The sequence below is a fragment of the Marmota monax genome, unplaced genomic scaffold, assembly GCF_021218885.2.
Source record: "Marmota monax isolate L192 unplaced genomic scaffold, Marmota_monax_Labrador192_F-V1.1 WCK01_AAM20220418_F8-fsc00006, whole genome shotgun sequence".
NCBI classification, from domain to species: domain Eukaryota; kingdom Metazoa; phylum Chordata; class Mammalia; order Rodentia; family Sciuridae; genus Marmota; species Marmota monax.
The window spans coordinates 11,236,885-11,255,561 of NW_026693712.1; the positions used below are offsets into that span (position 1 = coordinate 11,236,885).

The 18,677-nt window shown below is 35.5% G+C and overlaps 1 protein-coding gene across 4 annotated transcripts in view; it reads right to left on the bottom strand.

Moving 5' to 3' along the window:
- Window positions 1-18,677, bottom strand: part of Spink5 (serine peptidase inhibitor Kazal type 5) — a 171,413-nt gene that overhangs the window by 51,113 nt on the left and 101,623 nt on the right. For all 4 annotated transcript variants that reach the window (XM_058584235.1, XM_058584236.1, XM_058584237.1 and 1 more), the window contains exons 7-15: window positions 13,969-14,096; window positions 12,117-12,180; window positions 11,138-11,265; window positions 9,620-9,686; window positions 6,508-6,635; window positions 5,026-5,113; window positions 3,227-3,354; window positions 1,902-1,983; window positions 702-829 (exon numbers count right to left, since the gene is read on the bottom strand). In XM_058584235.1, coding sequence (XP_058440218.1) covers window positions 702-829; window positions 1,902-1,983; window positions 3,227-3,354; window positions 5,026-5,113; window positions 6,508-6,635; window positions 9,620-9,686; window positions 11,138-11,265; window positions 12,117-12,180; window positions 13,969-14,096 — 941 coding nt within the window. The remainder of the gene's footprint in view (window positions 1-701; window positions 830-1,901; window positions 1,984-3,226; window positions 3,355-5,025; window positions 5,114-6,507; window positions 6,636-9,619; window positions 9,687-11,137; window positions 11,266-12,116; window positions 12,181-13,968; window positions 14,097-18,677) is intronic.

Below are 18,677 nucleotides of genomic sequence, written 5' to 3' on the forward strand. Positions count from 1 at the left end.
AGAAAAGATAGGAGAAAGAATCAGAGAATTTTCAGATTGAAAATAATCTCAGACAAAATTTGACAGTTAATTGACATGTATTAAATTCTTACTGTGTGCCTAAGTCTGTGCTCATACTATGAAATAGGCATGACTTTAGGTAGTAAAACTATTACTTTAACACATTTTTTTCTAATAAGAAAAGAGTCAGAATGCCTAATTTGTCCAAGGACAGAATTGTAAGTGCAAGTGAAGAATTTAGACCCTAGTTCAGAGGTGGTTTTCTAAACTTCCAGTGCTTAGGACTATATCTATGATGACTGTCCTTTGCTTTAATCTGTCATTTAATGCCTTTACCTATATCATCCTTGACACTCAATGGTAAGTCATTCCATCTTTGGAATCATCAAACTGTTGGGAGGTTCTTCCTGGCATTGAGCTGGAGCCTGTCTTCCAGAGCTTTCACTCACTGGCCTCAATTGCATCTGTGGAGGCAACCTAGAAAAGTCCTGTTTCACTTCTTGGATCTTTCAAAACTGTGACTCTTCCCTGACCTAAGTGTAGGGACATGGTTTTTATATGTTTCTCCAATGAGCCAGTTTCTTCAAATATGTTTTAATTCTTGTAGTTCCCTACTGAAGAAGTTCCTTTCCAAATTGAGCATAAAAGGAAGCAGAGAGGGTAACGCCCTCCCTTGTTTCTCTGGCTGTGACTCTACTTACAAGAAGGCCTGACACATGGAGCAGGTGTTGCCATGCATTTTCCCATCTGGACCCTGAATGGGGTCATTCTCTCTGGTGCAGGGGAGTCTCCCATCCCTCACCAACTGTCGATATTCACTGCAAAGATCCTGCCATGGTATGGGAAGGAAGTTAATTCAAACATCTACATTGGCCTAAATTAGTGTTATATTTTGATAAGCCCAGGATTTTAATTATATTTCTCATAAATGTAAAATTTAAGTCAACAACAATAACAAAATATCATTTTCTAAGAAATGGCCACACATAAGAAATAATAGAACATCACAATATGATATAAGAGGTACCCAAGCAAACCCTACCATAAACTGAACAGAATAAAATAAATGAAAATATACAGGTACAATATATCTGACAACTAAATGTCTGAGATCATGGAATTTGATGGTGGAAACCAGGAAATATGTCAAGAATAATTTAAGTAAGTCTGTCAAAAGTAGCATTTTCCTAGGTTAAAAAAATGAACTTTAGAATATGTGCACTACATTGTGAAAATAAAAGAAGCCAAGAGACACAGATGCAAAATTATATAGCACATAGTGGAAAGTGGATTTCTGAATGGAGGTAAAGAAGCAAATTAAGAGAGAGGCATGAGACTAAACTGTACCCTGTAGCTGATAAGGAGTGTCTGTGGGTTAAGTAGAGCAGTATTATGACCTGATTTACATTTTGCAATATTACTTTTACTGTATTAAGTTAATGTTTGGATAAGAGGAGGATAAGAGAAAGGACAGAATCTAGAGAGAGAATTAAGCAACACTCATCATTACAACAGGTTGTGCTGATCATTCATCTAATGAATACTGTAATATTTTAGAGGTGAAATCCATGTCTTTTATAGAATCAGGGAATTTTTATTTCGACTCAGATATTAAATTTCAGGTATTCATCTGGAGAAATTGCACACGTACAGTTTTTCTGGACAGTACTTAGCAATAGCTAAAAGCCTCTATCTGGAAAGGTTGAAACTAGAACTGGAACTCAATTATTGACTCCAAGAAGTTCTTTATAGTTGACAAGTTAGTCTCTGAAGATCCAAGAACAGCACAATATCCCACTGCATTCAACTCAATGCTATCTGGGATTGAAGGGTTGGGATTTTCTGATAGTTTCTTTGAGGTGTTCAGTTAGAGGAGGATTTGTTAGATGGATCCCACTCACTTCATATGAAGGTGCTTTTTCAGATCCTCTTTTGTTTCTTGCTTGGGCTTTAGCCTTTTTCTTTTCTTCAGCTTCTTGTTGGCTGAATGAAAAAGAAAATAGAAGAGATCCATTAAGAGCAAACACGTGCTGATTTTTTTTTTTTTTTTGCATGCCTGCACCACTGATCTTTCCTCCCTCTTAAGGAGGAGCATCCCTTTCCCTCTATCATGACATATCAAAAAGAAGCAACAAAGCAGCCTCAGGTTTGGTATAATACCTCCAGTTTGGTATAATGACTTCTTCATAGTTGCTACTTAACATTAAAAGAAAGATGGAAATAGTGTATCTGGAAAACTTGTTTTCTGTAAATTATCCTTCTTGCATATGGTGAGAAAAAGATCATCAAGGTTCACAAAGAAGATAGATATCAGAATTAGAATAATGGCGATATAACATCTGGAGGTGGAAAGCAGCTTTAACCAAGTTCACTGATTCATTATCTTGTTTCTTGTTTCTCAGAAAGGATGAGAGGCAGAAAGGCCTTGGCTATCTCTATTTTCAGGATGTAACTGCAACCAAAGTATCCTCCCTCAAGACCATGGTCCATCTACACATCATGTAGACAGTGGGTTTCAATTAAACTTAAATGCAGTGTTTATTCATAGCTATTTTATGTAAAAGCCAAAAGATGATACCAACCGGTAAAAAAAATCATGATTTCCACACATTGATAAACCAAATGACCCTAAATTTGTTTTGTACAATGCAATTGTATGGTATGCACAGTTACCTGATGGTATTTCAGCTGTACATGGCTATTAACCAGAACAAAAAGTTAAATATAGCTTTTTTATAATCTAGATATAGTCTAATACTTAGTCTGAGCATAACCAAATAAAGTAAGAACTATTCTAAATAGTAAAAGGAAACTGCTAGTTCTCACTTACTAAAAATGTCAGAGTATATAAAGTAATGTTTAAGATAATTTTAGAGAAGTTTGGCAATTCCATTCAATTTCTACCAGTGCTAACTTTTGACTCCAACTCCCATGGAAAATGAGGTGCCTATTTTGTCAAATAGGTTCACCTATGAAGCTTCAGTAACAAAGCAGCAACTAAGATTTTTATAAGTTTACGTTTGTCAGGAGGTTCCAGTGCTAAGAGAGTGAACGTCAGAGAAAACAAGGCAACTTAAAAATGACTCTGAGCACTTACTTTCAGCTCTACTGCAGCATTGTGCTTGTGACACTTCCAACTCTCCAATCTTGCACCATGGTTTTCCTATCTATGGAACAAACTGGCTATACTAGGGCACCATGTGACATTCTAAAACTTGATACTCACAAGAAGGCTTGGCACATGGAGCACAGGTTGCCGTGCATTTTTCCATCTAGACCACGGACAGGGTCATTTTCTCTGGTACAGAAAAGTATCCCCTTCTTTGCATGATCTCGATATTCGCTGCATTGTTTCTGAATAATGAAAATTAGATACTTTAGACATAGGTCTCTATTTGTAAATTTTGTATGCTGTTTATTCAAAGAAATTGGAAAAGAGAAATTTCAGATGAAAAAAAAAATAAAACTTAGGATTTAGGACTACCAAAAATTTTGTAACACTTCCCTTCTTGCAATATTCATCCATTTAAAGATTTAACAAATACATGAAGAGCATACAAAAATGAATGTGATTTAGGTCCTCTATTAGCCAAATAGAATAAGTAATTTCAATATACATGGCTAAGAAATATAACTCAGGTCTAGATTAATTGTGTAATGGAAGTTCTAAGAACTTTTGACTAAGTTCTGTCTTGAGGATGTACACAGGATCACTATGGAACAAAAGTCCTTCAAGAGGAATTATGATATGTAAAATCCTGGCAGTATTATACTACATGTTCTCTAGAGATAATTTGACATTTCCTTGAGTATAGTAGCTAAACAATTAGTTGTGTGAAAAAAGAAAGGTTTGTGAAGTGGTCAAAAAGGAGACCTTGAATATGATCAAAACCAGACCTCTAAACTTCTAAAGGAATTTGGATTTTATCCATAGGCAATGAAAACATGATAAATACATAGAGCAGAGAATGACAGAGTCATATTTGTTTTAGAAAGATTGTCAAAGAAATTTGTGAAGGAATTGAGTGAATAGAGATTGAAATTAAAGAAACTAACCAGATTCTAGAAACAGAAAGAAAGGAGGATGGGAAGGAACGAACCAAGGTAGGGAGAGATGGGGAAGGGAGGAATTGGAAGTGAGAGATAATCGAATAGTCGAGGCATATTTGAGCACTAAAATTACAGGAACTTGGTAAACTAAGATTAAGAGGAAGAAAGAAGTTAAAATTAAAGCCTAGGCAACAAGATGGAGTTACACAGAGGCAGCTTTAATGGGGCAGGTCACTCTGCCAAACTAAGCTATGTATCTGAGAAGGCTGGTAACAGTAAGAATAAATCTAAATAGGGTTTCTGCACAACAGATTTCTAGCATTTCAATAAATGACTCAAATATACTCTAGGATATTTTTAAACATTGGAATTTCATAATGCCAAGGACTCATGAAACATCTCCTGTTCTATGAAGACAACAGGGAGGGTGAATGGATCATGAGGACTGAGGAAGATGGAGACTCAGTGTATTACAAGTTTATAAACCAGACAATGCACCTGTGCAAAGGGAAACTATGAGGTGTCTGAGCTAAGATAACAGCAATAGAAAAACAGGCAGATGGTAAGTTAAGAGACATTTAGAAAATGAATGCAGCATGATTTTAAAGAAAGCATATTGACTTTGTACATGGTTATTGCTTTTAAAATGAATATCTTCACAGCAGCTACCACACTATGGAAGAGACACAACACACTTTGAGTTCAGACAATGTTTGGATATACCACTTTCATTTGGAATGTGGAATTATTTTACTAATGAGCCTTGATTATTTTCCTCCACATGGATCAAGAAATGGTAATGACATAATCATTTTTATAAGTTTAAAACAATAACTATAAATTAATTTCCAGAAAACTTGTTAGCAGTAGGGAAAATATTAAACAAATTTGAAAGTGCATATTAGAGTAATATGCCCACACATCCAAACCTCTCACACAAAAGGTCATGACCAGATGGATCAGACTCTTCCTCACCTCAATTTCTCTTTTAACTTTAACATTTTCTTCATTCTCAATCAGATTTTGATCTGATTTATTTTTTTCTTCAGAAAAGTTCCTCAAGCTGGAAAAATAAATAAATAAATGAGTAGAGGTGCTTTAAAACTTCATGCTGAAAAATAGTCTTAGGTATAGATAGAAAAGCAGCCAAGTTTTCCTGGATTCTGGCACAAGCACATCTAAATCATCTTAAGCTCCACTAAAAAGATCTTCTTTCTCATCTCTCCTTTTAAATATTCCCAGCTTAAATTTGTGAAGAGGTCATTCCAGACCCTATAGAGACATGAGCTCTCTGTAAATCATTGTGTTGTTATACCTCAAAATTCTTCTCTTATAGGATAGTTTTCATTCTGTCTTACAACATGTAAACATGTATGTGCATGTGCGTTCATGTCCATGGCTTATTTCTGCTATTAACCATAAGCTTCTTCACAGCAGGGATCATCATTTATATATCTACTCATTCATTCCTTCACCCATCATTTAGTTAGCAACTATTTTTTGGTAATTCTTGGCCTCGGCCTGGGTATACGATCATGTATATATGAATCTGTTCCCTATTCTCTTGACACATATAGTCCAATAGGGTGATAATCAACAAAGAGTCATAGAAACAGTTATACAATTACCATCTGTGATGATTGTTATTTAAAAAAATTACCAAGGATTTGAGGATTGATTTTTGATTAAGGACTTCAAGAGTTCTTATCCAAGTAAGAGAATCTTAAAATGCCAAGATTGAGAGACACTGGCAATACACAGCAAGTGGGTAAGAGCTTATAGAACTCAGCGATCTGAAGGAAAGTGTAATGAGACTTGTCTGGGACATCTTCATAAATGCCATAATTGATACATAGTGGGATTTGTCTTTTCCCAAGGCCACACATCCCAGATAAAAAGGTAATTGTAATACAATTAAAATGTGTAAACAATTTTTTTGAGGCTGTTTCATCAACTTTGTCACAATGATGTAATTACTAAAGAAAAACAAATCTTGGTATCTGCTTTTAACCCATTCTGTGCTACGACTGGGTACTGAAGTGGCTCACAAAGGTCCCCGGGGAAATGTGAAGAAGTGTTTTCTAAATCAGCCCTCTAACTGGAAAAGGGAGTCAGTTTGCACTCAGAAAAAGAAACAAAACTTTAGGGCTGGGGTTGTGACTCAGTGGTACAGCACTTGCCTAACATGTGTAAGGCACTGGTTTCGATTCTCAGCACTGCATATAAATAAATAAAATGAAGTCCATTGACAACTAAAAAAATATTTTAAAAAATTAGTGCTAAACTTAGTGATGGTATTGTGATTTGTGGAGGACATAAACTGCTCACACAATTCTCACGGACAAAAACTTCCACTCGATATTATTCTGAATAACATCAAATGGATGTTTGATCAGTCCTGGTGAGCCTTCACTCCTCCTTTCCAGAGATTGGGAAGTGTTCCTGTTCTGTACTCACAAAACTTCAGCACACAGCGCACATTTGTTGCCGTGCATCCTGCCGTCAGGGCCACGGATGGGGTCACTCTCTCGTGTACAAAAGAGTCTCCCATTCCTCACTTGGTTCTCAAATTCCTTGCAGAGGTCCTTAAAAAGACAAGGCATTATAGTCACCATTTTTCACTCTTTAATCTTGACGTTTTACATGATAGATTTATAATCACAGGATGTCAGGTCTGGAAGTATTGGTAAACACAAACAACATATTAAGGAGAATTAATGAGGAATAATAATCAATTTGTGCAGTTATTTGGCACTTTTATCTGTTATTAAAAGGCAAAAACAGCCTATGAAAAAAGAAAGAGTGTTTCCTAAAACTAAAACTAGATCTTGCTAATTCCTAATCCATAGGAACAAAAACAAAACAAAACAAACAAACAAACAAACAAAACAAAAAAAACAAGATTTTTCCCACATGAACCCAACAAAATACTAGTCAAGACAAAAAAAAAAAAATTCCAATGGACAAAAGATAGAATTCAAGAAATTAGATGTTTAAAGTTTACTAGGATCAAGTAAAAAATAATCCACTCCTCGTTTGCAAGGGAAAGAGAACAAGATGGTGTCCAGTGTTATGTGTACTCTGCTTCCTTTATCATTGTTTATTGAGTTTCTGACATGATAGGTGAAAATCTCTGAAAGAGTGAATCTAATTTTTTTCTCCTCCACCTTTGAGAGATTGACAGACCATCAAGACTAATATCTACTTAGATAACCTAAAAAGATTGTGAATTATCAAAATAACCAAAGAGAGATTCCTTCTCAGATTTCCTGAAGCTTTGGAAAGAACTTTCAGGTTTCCCCCCTGTGTTTTGAAAGCTCTATTTGGTGAGGGCTGCACTTAAACAAAAAAACATACCCCAAATTCCACTGGGTTTGAGATCTCCACGTCATATGTTGTGATGGCATATATTACTATAATATGTAAACTATTAAAAAATTTGCTATATAAACTTTTCAACTGTGTGACCCTCATCCTTCCATTTCAACCAAGGAAACATGAGCGTAAAGAGGATGACTGGGAGTCAGAGAACCTGGGTAGTCAGACTGTGGCTCGACTCACTGGGAGACCTTAACAAAGTCCCATCACTTTCGGGAACTCAACATTGCCACCCACACAGTGAGGTTTTTGGAATAGAAGATTTTAAGGATCTGTTTTAGATCAAGCATTTTCTGATTTTTCTTTATGATTCAAATTTCAATAGGGTGCTTTAAAGGAGAATCCTAATTGCCTCCTTATAATAAGAAAAACAAATCTTGGTATCTGCTTGGTATCTGTTTATGGAGGAGTAAAGTGTATGTGCCAAACTTCCTGGTTGTAACAATCTAGGAAAACAGATGCTGATAATCATGGCACAGTAATAAAATCAATGCCTAATGATTCCCATAAGGGAAACAATGATAATTTCAGTTTATAAGTTGTGATTCATCCAAGGAGATTCTGAAGAAACACTTTTGTGAGCAACCCACTGACAGGTTAATTACAGAGCCATATTGAGCCATCAGTGTTAGGCAGTCCTATTCAGTTACACCTAATGACCCCAGCCACATAAAGAAGAAGCCAGAGTAGCCCAGACATGGAGAAAACCAGGGGAGAACAACTTTCTGTATTCGGGAGTAATAAATGCTACCTATCACAGGACCCTTAGACCAAAATTTACCAACCACCATGGAAGGACTACTTTCAGTCCTTGGAGAGTGTCCAGCACATTGTGAAGGGTTCTCCATAGCCTTTTCCTCAAATTTAAACTCAGAATACCCCACTGAATTTGGAATTTTGTTTCATTATCTAACACTGTGACGTGGAAGGAGGGTCCGCTCTTGATTTCCAAACACTGTGCCTGTATTTTCCATATAAAAACACAAACCCTACAATCCACAAAAATAATGTTTGTGTTAGTACAAAGAATGCAGGATGTAGAATCATAGTCCAACAGGAAGAAGAGAAGAAATTGAGGTCTTTTATCCAACCTCCTTATTTTGCTGACAAGAAAATTGAGACTCAGAGAGGAGAAGATTTGCTTTGTCTCACACACCCACAGCATGACAAAACAAAGCTAAAACCCAGGTGTCCTAACTTCACAAAGGCCAGTCACTTAGCAAAGCAATTGCTGTACTTCTTATTTAAAGTTGGTTTGATGTGACTTAAAATCCAGACTGCATTAGCTACAGTGATTCTTTAGTTAACAAAAGGAATAACTTTTTGTATTAGATTGAAAAATAATTAAATTATCAAAATAATTTTTTGGGGAAAACCCCTTCATTTTAAGAGTATTTTTTGAACCACCATCTCAATTTTAGAGATCTTCATTTAAGCAAAAGCAATACCTTTATAAATGCAGATCTCAATAAGGTAATAACCATATGGAAAAGTGAATAACTCTAAACTCTGTCAGAGGGATTTGTTATAAAATACATCAGGGAGTACATTGTTTGAAGACTTTATTTTAAAGTCATTCCTCATTTATATTATGTTGCAATTGTTTAAAATATTATTCAAGTTAAAGTGGTTTAAGCCATGCCAGGGAGAAGGATGATAAAAATTAGCAAGATTTAGTATACTCAAACTTGATCCTTTTGGGGGGACTAGGAAACAAAGGTGGAGATTCATGTTTTGAGGTTTGAATGGGAAACGTTGGTTTAAATCTGAACCTAATGATAATATAGTAGGAATAATCAATTTGGGGATTTTTTAACATTAAAACAAAGCAATGTAATAGTCAATTTGAGGAATTTCAGCCAGGTGCAGTGGCTCACACCTGTAATTCCAGTGGCTCTGGAGGCTGAGACTAGAGGATCTCTAGTTTAAAGCCAGCCTCAGCAATGGTGAAATGCTAAGCAATTCAGTGAGACCCTGTCTCTAAATAAAATACAAATTAGGTTTGGGGATGTGGCTCAGTGGTCAAGTGCCCCTGAGTTAAAAAATAAATAAATTTAAGGAATTTTAACATTCAGAAGAAGCCACATGGTAATAAAAGACAATGACATTATTGCATTATTTTAAACTTTCAAGCATAATTTGGTTAATGTTCATGACCACATGAGCCAAATTATATTGGTGAATCATTTACCTTTTCAGCATTTCTTCGAATTCTATTTTCACCTTCTCGCTTGGCATTTTCTGCAGCTTCTTTCAAACTGTTACAGAAAGTAAACAGTTGGTTAGTTTATGGCTCAATCCTATTTTCAGAATCCAGCCTTACTCTAAGCACTTTTGTGTCCTCTGCCATAACCTGTTGAAACTGATCCATTTGCAGGAGACAAGCATTTCCCTGTCTTGAATGCTTGAGCCAGAGAAATTACCAAAGATAAGGAAGGGTGTGAAACTGACTCACTGCCAGTCAATTAGAAGCTTTGTTCTGTACCAGTGGATGGGTGTGCCACCTTGATTGACAAACAGGAGGCTGTCAGGAAAATTCCCTCTAATAGGCAGAACCAAGGTCTTTAGAACAATGCTGTGACAGGGGTGAAACCAAACTGCACATCTGAGGCATTGCTATCCACGCCCTTGTGTTTAGCTTCTTAAACCTGAAAGCATTTGTTTGCCTTCATGTAAAGGAATGGTTGTTAGTAAAAGCTGAATTTGAATTGAGCTCCTAAACCCTTTCACATCTATTACCTAATTATAGTCTCATCCTGGAGACAGGCATTGCAATATCACTTCTACAGTGGAAGAACCAGCTTAGAAAGCTCAAATACTCTTTTTTCAGCTGGTGCTTGAAAAGAAACAGAAAACCACAGAATTTAGGGCAGGTTTGAACACCAAAAGCACATGCCTCCTAGGTAAGAAAGTGGAAATCCACTTCTTTCCTGTCTGGAAACCAATAATAATCACTGTCTCCTGAACCTGATGGAACATGCCCTTGGAATTTACAACTGCTGAAGGTCATTTTCAAAAGCAAGTGTGAAGTTTATTAATATGTTAAATCTTCTTTTGCCCTGATTTTAAAGATTCAGTAATGTAAATATAGCACTTTAAGGCTTACTGCTGCAAGGATTAGAGTCTATTCCTAGTTTAACAGAATATAAAAGACTAATTGCCTTATATTCATATCTGAGTCTCCAGTGTCTAAAACAGTGCCAGGCACTCAGAGAAAGGTTCACCCAATTGTTCTTTTTCTTTTATTACATTCACTTACACTAACAATGAATTTAGACACATGGCACTATTATTATTATTATTATTATCATCATTATTTTTATCAAAGTTAAACTGTCATTATTCAACAAGGGTCTCTCCACATGCCCAAATGAAGCAATGCATGCCAAATTATTGACCTAGATCATTCTATATAAAATTGTTTTTGAATATTAAAACATTATGCCTTATAAAACACTGGGTATTTCCAAAAATGCAGGGTCTCAAATTAATAATGAGCATAACCACTTTATTCTCTCCTTTTTAGAAACTACAATTGATTATATGAAGAAAAAGAAAAAAAACAAGCCATTCTGAAAGCAAAGCCTGTTTCACATTATAAAGACAAAGGATTGCATGCTTCCTAAAAAGAATGTTTGCTCCATGGAGGGGTACCTGGGGAGAAACCCTGTGCATGCTCAGAGGACTACCTGGGTATGAGGATACTTACAAGAGCTCGGCACACATCGCACACTTATTGCCATGTGTTCGCCCATCAGGACCAAGAACTGGATCATTTTCTCTTGTGCATCCAAGTCTTCCATCTTTCACATAGGCCCGAAAAGCACTGCATACATCCTGAAGAACAGGGAAAGGAACTTGGCATTTGTTAGAATGACTGCAGTACTTAAAACACTGCTTTCATAAATTTTACAGAAGCCAGCACCTCTTGCATCATGATGGCCCTAGCCATCTAAAGCAGTGCCAACTGTGTAGAGGCAGCACAATGAGTAGTTGTAATTCATATACTTAAGTATAGAACTCATTTGCTTATTAGTTCATTAATGCAATAAGCCTTGATGATTGTGCTAGAATTCAGGTAGCTCACTATCTCCTAGGAGATTCAGATAAAGAAACATTTAAAATAGTATGTACTAAAATCCTTCAGGGAGGACCTCAGAGGCCTAAAGCAAGGGAACTGAACTCTGAAGAGCAGGAATGTTCTTCAGCTAGAAAATGTCAAGCCCCACATGCATTTGACACTTTCTTTTTTTCCCCTATCATTGCAGACTCACAGAATCAGCATTGAAAGTAGCTATTTATACTAAATATCATTTTAGTGAAGTAATTTACAAGGTCTTCTGTCAGCAAATGACAACTCTGGAGTTTCAAATCAGGTTAAATGACTGAACTTTAGGGCCCTTTTCACCACACATGCAGTTTCCTTTAGATTGATGGATTGATTTCTTTTTTAAAAATAAAAGCAGAAATAGAGTTGGAAGGTCTAACCACCTAAGTAAAGTGATTCTTTTCAGGAACTATCAACTACTTTTCCATATTAGTTGGTGTATTCACTATTCCATTTCAAGCAAAACAAGAACTACTTCCTTGCAGGCATGCACCAAAGAGGAAGAGGAGAGCACTCATTTTCTCTATAAGGTCACCCACCACCACCCATGGCTTTCCCCCACCCTGACTCCTGCCCTCACCTGTTCTGGATTACTGCTTTCACATTTTCCCTCACTTTTTATGCCAACTTGGGAGCTGGTCTTCCTGAAATCACAAGTTAGCAGATTTACCAGTTAATATCACAGAACTAACTCCCCACCATTCCCACCTTGCTTCTCTTCATTGTATTTTGATTCTTTTTTCCTCCTGAGTACAGTGCTACATTTCATTCTTTACTTCAGTTGTCTAATGACAGCCTATTCATTTAGAACTTGAAGTAAAAGAAATGGCCCTGTTGGAAGGCTGATAACGTTTAGAGTTGTGAATGTAATTTCCAGAGACCTTTTGTTTCCTGTGTCTGGGGTGGGAATTCACATGAGAAGATGGCCAAAGGAAGACTTGTAATTAGATGTGAGATGCTTCCTGGAACTTTGCTGTTGTTGCTCTTGTTATTTTAAGGAAACAAATTCAATCTTTTATTATCCAGCATCCCACTATAGTTCTCTTCATTTGGGTTACACTGAGTAGTAATCTATTTTTTTCAAGAAAAGTACTTAAAATTCTGATAATTTACTCTTTTCAGTCTAGTAGACCTTTAAAAAATATCTGGTAATATAGAACCATAAAGGTAAGACACTTCCTAATTTCTAAAAAGGCAGCTTGCAGTTTAAGATTTGTATAACAACAAAAATAACACAAATAAAAATAAAATATGTAAGACTTATAAGAAGTTTGTTTTCCAATGATATTGGCTGAGGAAAATTATTAAAATTAAATTCTTAAAATTTAAATTTTAAATTCTTAAAATATTAAGAAAGAAACCTAACGGGCAGTATGTTTCTCAGTGTATAATAACAAGGAGTATTCTAGAAATCTAAGGAGAGGAATTTTCACCTGGATTAGAGATTTGAAGATGTTAGACAGGATTCCTCACTGAAGACAGTAAAAAACAAGTGTTTCTTTTGTTTGCAATTGTGTTACAAAATAAATATATCTCATAACAACCTGCATGTTCTTCACATGTATATTTTCCTTTCTGTTTCTTTATTTTGGCCCTTGGTGGGAGTTCAGAGCCTAATTTTAGAATGTTTTCTGAAAATTTGAACATGTGAAGGATCAGAGTTTTATTTTGGTGGGAGATTCTTATTGTAAGAAAAGATAAAACTTAAAGAATATCAAAGAATGAGTATGACCCGACTACTCTTTTCATACATTAGGTATTATATTTGCAAAAACTCAAGAGCAGACAACTCAAGATTGAGGTCACAATTCAGAACCTGCACAGCAGGTCTGCATCTTGTTGATGGAAAACAATCAATAACCAAGCCTAGCCTCCAGGGTGGAGAAGGAATAAAAGGGGGGCAAAATATAGGGCAGTGAGATGCTTTATTTATTGGGTAAAGATTAAATAGATGAGAAGAAATTCATTATTTAAAGGTCCGATTTCTTACTCTAATTAATTAATGAATACTACTTTAATTAATGAACATATATATCATTTGAGATGAAATCATTCTGTTTAAAATGGCATGTTAGATAAATAGATTGATAGAAGTGTTTAAGGACACACCTGTATACATATAACGTCCATGTTGCATACAGGTATATGTCTATATATGTACATACACACATGTGTACAGATATTATACATATTCACACACATATATGAAATCTCCCTATCCTGTTTACTTAATAAAGACAGTGATGACAGTGCACACAAAAGTAAAATATAAAATTATGCTACATACATAACTCTACATACTCCTTTCTTAAAAGTGGTAAAAAAAAAGTGGTACTAATAGCTTATGGGTGGCTAACTTCTACAAAATGAATTATCTTAAAGATGGGGGGAAGCCGTCCTATGACTATGCAGAGAACAGGCAGACCACTCACTGATTCTCAGCACACAGTTCACATCTGTTGCGGTATGTTTTCCCATCTGTGCCACAAACTGCAGCATCATCAGCAGTACAGATAAAATCCCCATCTTTTTCTCCTTTCTGGAAATCACTGCAATTCAGCTGAAAGAGACATTATCAAGGAGCATTAAAATACAAGAAATAAAATATTCATTAGATATAAATAGGTTATAAGTTTAAGCCCAGAATCACATAACTCGCCATCAGAAAGAAAAAAAAAAAAAACATATTAAGATTAGTAAGCTAATAAAATCATGGGTAATGGAACATATCTAAGAATAGAGATATAATTACCTTTCAAAAGAAAGGATATCAGTATGATTTCGACCACATGCAATCTGGGTGGAGTTGGTCAAATCACTTCTCTGAAACTTGGTACACTGTCAAATCCTGCCCTCCTTCTCCATAGAGTGTTAGTGAGGCTCCACAGGTAATGTATATGAAAAGTCTGTAAGCTATAAATTATAAAGTTTCTGCAATCATAGATTGGAATGATTATTAAAAGCCACATTTCTGTGTTCATAGTTCTAACTCTACCACTTGCTAGCTGTATGGGTTGGGCAAGTAGCTTAACCTCATGGCACTTAATCTTCCTCATTTGCTAACGGAACATAATTTCACCAACCTCTCAGGACTACAAGGATATGTAAGCATGTTACTACATGTACAGCAGTTGAAATAGTCCTAACACATTCTAATCATCTGTTGTTATTTTAAATGTTTTCTCTACGGACAATCAAGCCAAGAAAGCTGAAACATCTTTTAGGGATAATCAGAGAAATCCCAAAACTCTGCTCTAATAATATGGCATAGACTTAAGGACACCTGTATAGTGAGAAAACAATTGCATCTGGCAATAACTGAAGGCTGGTGTTTATATCTCAGACGTGCCACCCACTTACCTCACCTCTTTGAATCTCATTCTCCTCACCTGAAAAATGAGAATTCACACCCTACCCACATTCCAGGTCTGTGGTAAAGATCATACAGATACTCACAAAATATTATTTGGCAACAATTATTGTGACATATGCTAACTAAAGAAGAGTGTTATCTTAAATTTAACTTCTATCTAAAATCAGTTGAATAAAATGGAAGTACCCCATGCTTTGGACCTCACATTGAAAAATATTTTTTGATGTCATCACTGTCAACATATTTTAATGGTAGATATGGAACACTTAGAACATATTCCTATGATGATCTAGTTTGCCACAAATATAGCAAGTAAGGGGATATATACAAATATATAGTAAATTTATCAACCAGAATATATGCTTGAAGAACTCTCCTAGAAGGCTATAAAACAAGAAGATTTTAATATAAAGAGGAAAACATAAAACACTATTCCACTATCCACTTCCTATATTCAGGAAGAAGTCACTAGTAGGGTGAAAATAAGATAAATAATTTTATTTCATTCATTTATTTGCTCATTTATTTCATAAAGTTTATTACACTTATATAAGACTTTAAGTACTCTACTAGACTGTGAATCTGCCCCAGCTATATATATATATATATATATATATATATATATATTTATTTATTTATTTATTTATTTATGTGTGTGTATATGTATATATATGTATAATATTGTTATAAGGACCTTACCTTCTGATAGAAAAAAATACATACAACAATTTTATATGATAGTGCTATAAAAACCAAACTAAACAATATGATAGTGCCTAGAATAGTGATGGTTTTAACTTTCAACATGCAAGAAAGATATTAGAATATCATTTACCAAAATGAGTAATCTACAAGAATGAAAACACAGGGCTGGGATTGTGGCTTAGTGGTATAGTGCTTGCCTGGCATGTGTGAGGCACTGGGTTCAATTCTCAGCACCACATATAAATAAATTAATAAAATAAAGATCCATCAACATCTAAAAAATATTTTTAAAAAAGAATGAAAGCACAGTTCTTTCAGAAAAATCACACTCTCATGTGTAGGCACATTGCACACACACCTGCAAGACCTTTTGTAACCGTGATGTTGAGACTCCTAAAGAAGGGAAAGGGGGTTATCTAAAGTCAGAATGATGATGAAAGCACTGAGTGCTAACTATATGTCAGGCACTGTGTTTAATGGATTATTTCATTTAATCCTCACAACAATGGCCTATGAAACATACCATTATTATCCCCCTTTATAGATACACTATCTCAGAATGAAACTTGTAAAAGTTCACTTTGGCAGAGATGGGATCCAAACCCTGGATGTACTTGTGTTCATGTGCTGTAGTGTCCATCCACTACTCACATGTTTTGTGAGCTTCCATTGGTACATTGAGAAATATTGTGTATCAATGACAAAATTAACCTAGAAATGTAAACTAAATTGTTGTACATCAAGATCATTTAATACTCAAATCTATATTCTGATTTCCCAGCTTGTCCATCAATATTTTTGTTATACCAATGCTTCTATGCTATTAATAGATCTATACTAACCATCTATTATCTCTCTCTCTCTCTCTCTCTCTGTCTTGCTTTCCAATGCTGGGGACAGAACCCAGGTACTTGTGCATACTAGGCAAGTGTTCTACTACTGAGCTACAACCCCAACCTTATTCTTTATTTTTAAATATATTTTCTATGACTATCTCATTATTCTTATTAGGCATTCATTTGTTGTGAGTATAAACTATTTTGAGATTTGTTTCATTGCTGTTTTTTTTTGTGTGTGTGAGTGTGTGTGCGCGCGCATTGGACGGTACAGGGTGTGTGTGTTTGCTGGGGATGGAACAAAGGTCCTTGTCTGTGCAAGCTAAGTACACATTCTACCACGGAGCTATGTCCCCAGTCCCATTTTGAGATTTTTGAATATTTCATTTCAGCCTCAAGAAGGATTTTTACAATTTGGAATTTAATTTTAAAGCTTACATTTGCCATTATTCTTAAGAAAAAAAAAAGAAGATCCTAATATTGAACTTTCTAACTGATATGGTGTTAAGTCAGTTTGAGGTGGCTAAGGGAACAAAGCACCATGCAACCTGCTCGCAGATGAAAGAACAACCAATCAGGTGCCCACAAACAAGCAGTGATGGTGTCTCAACCACCTGTCAATCAGCGGGGTCTCCTGATGAATCCTGGAAGGACATGGATCTCAGCAAGATCCCCGACCAACCCCAGGAGGACAAAGGACTCTAAAAATCTCCCTTTCATGTCCCAAGCCCTCCCTTCCTGCTCTAAGCCCAGTAAAATTCCAATCCAGCTGAGCCTGGCCACAATTCCCTGGTACCCACTGTGTTGGGCTGGAGCATCTTGCCCAGAAGCGAATCTCAATAAAGCCTTTTTCAGCAGCTTTAAAAAAAAAAAAAAGAAAAAAAGAAAGGTCTTTCTTCAAAGGTGACATTTGAGGGAAGATGAGATTAATGAGAAGTCAACCGTCAGAGGACTAAAGGAAGAACATTCTAGGTACAGAAAACATGGACAAGAATTCATAGAGATGACTGGATTATTTTGCTTAAGGGGCAGAAATAACTGTGGGTAGAGCATAAAAGAGCAATCGAGACAGATCAAAGTAATTAACTTGGGACAATTAGTGCTCTTTCCCTTCACCAAAAAATTAATGGCAATACTAGATCTCAGGTGTTGCGGGGGGGGGGGCAAATCAAAAGTCCAGCTGGGCGGCCATGAGAACAGGTGCAAGCATTTAATACTCCACGTCCTTCCTCTCCATACTCCACGGGTTGGTGAATCACAGACTACAGAAAACACCACTTCCTAATGCTGACAACTTCTGGGAGCTCGCAGATGCATCCTGACCCAGAAGAGCAAACTGGAGTGGGAGGCAGTGGTTCCAGAATCTTCAGTTTAGGCCTTATCCCTTGTCTTATGCTTACACGCACCAGGAACTTGACCTTGAACATTGTCTAACTCACTTTAGCAGGAAAAGGTAGCTAAACTCATTATGAAAACTTAACAGTAAAAATGTATGTAAAATAATGAATTGGATTTTTTTACCCAATACATATATGATTACACAACTGGTGTAATTCTACATCATGTACAACCAGAAAAATGAGAAGTTATACTCCATTTATGTATAATGTGTCAAAATGCATTCTTTTGTCATGTATAACTAATTAGAACAAATTTTAAAAATATATGTATATCTCAGTAAAACAACATAAAAGAAATTCAGTACATTAAACAGCATGTATCAACTAAAGAAAAATTGTTGGAATGGATAGAAAAATAATGCATCAAAAGCATTACTATGATTTAGAGAGATAAAAAATATAACAGCAATATGAAACAAGAGAATAGAAGTTATAAAGGAAGAAAAAAGTGGCATATTTTCAATTAGAAAATATTTTAAATAATATATAATATAAGGAATAAAAATTATATAGCTAAAATAGATGAATTTGCAAACCAGAGGAATGGATCAAGGTACTCTACTAAAAGGCAATGGAAGTAGAAAACTAATTTAAAATAGAAGAGAAAATCTAAAGAATATAAGGAATTAAATTAGAAGTCCTGCAGGTAAAAGCATCTCAACAAATAGAAAAAAAATTTTAGAGGTAATGACAAAAATAAAAGATAAAGAGAACTAAATAGCCATAGCAACTAATCACTAAACTCTTGTTAAAAACAAAATTGTGGAGGTTTACAGGGTGTTTTCAGAAACTAAACTGAGAAAAGGTAACATATTAGGAGAGAAAGT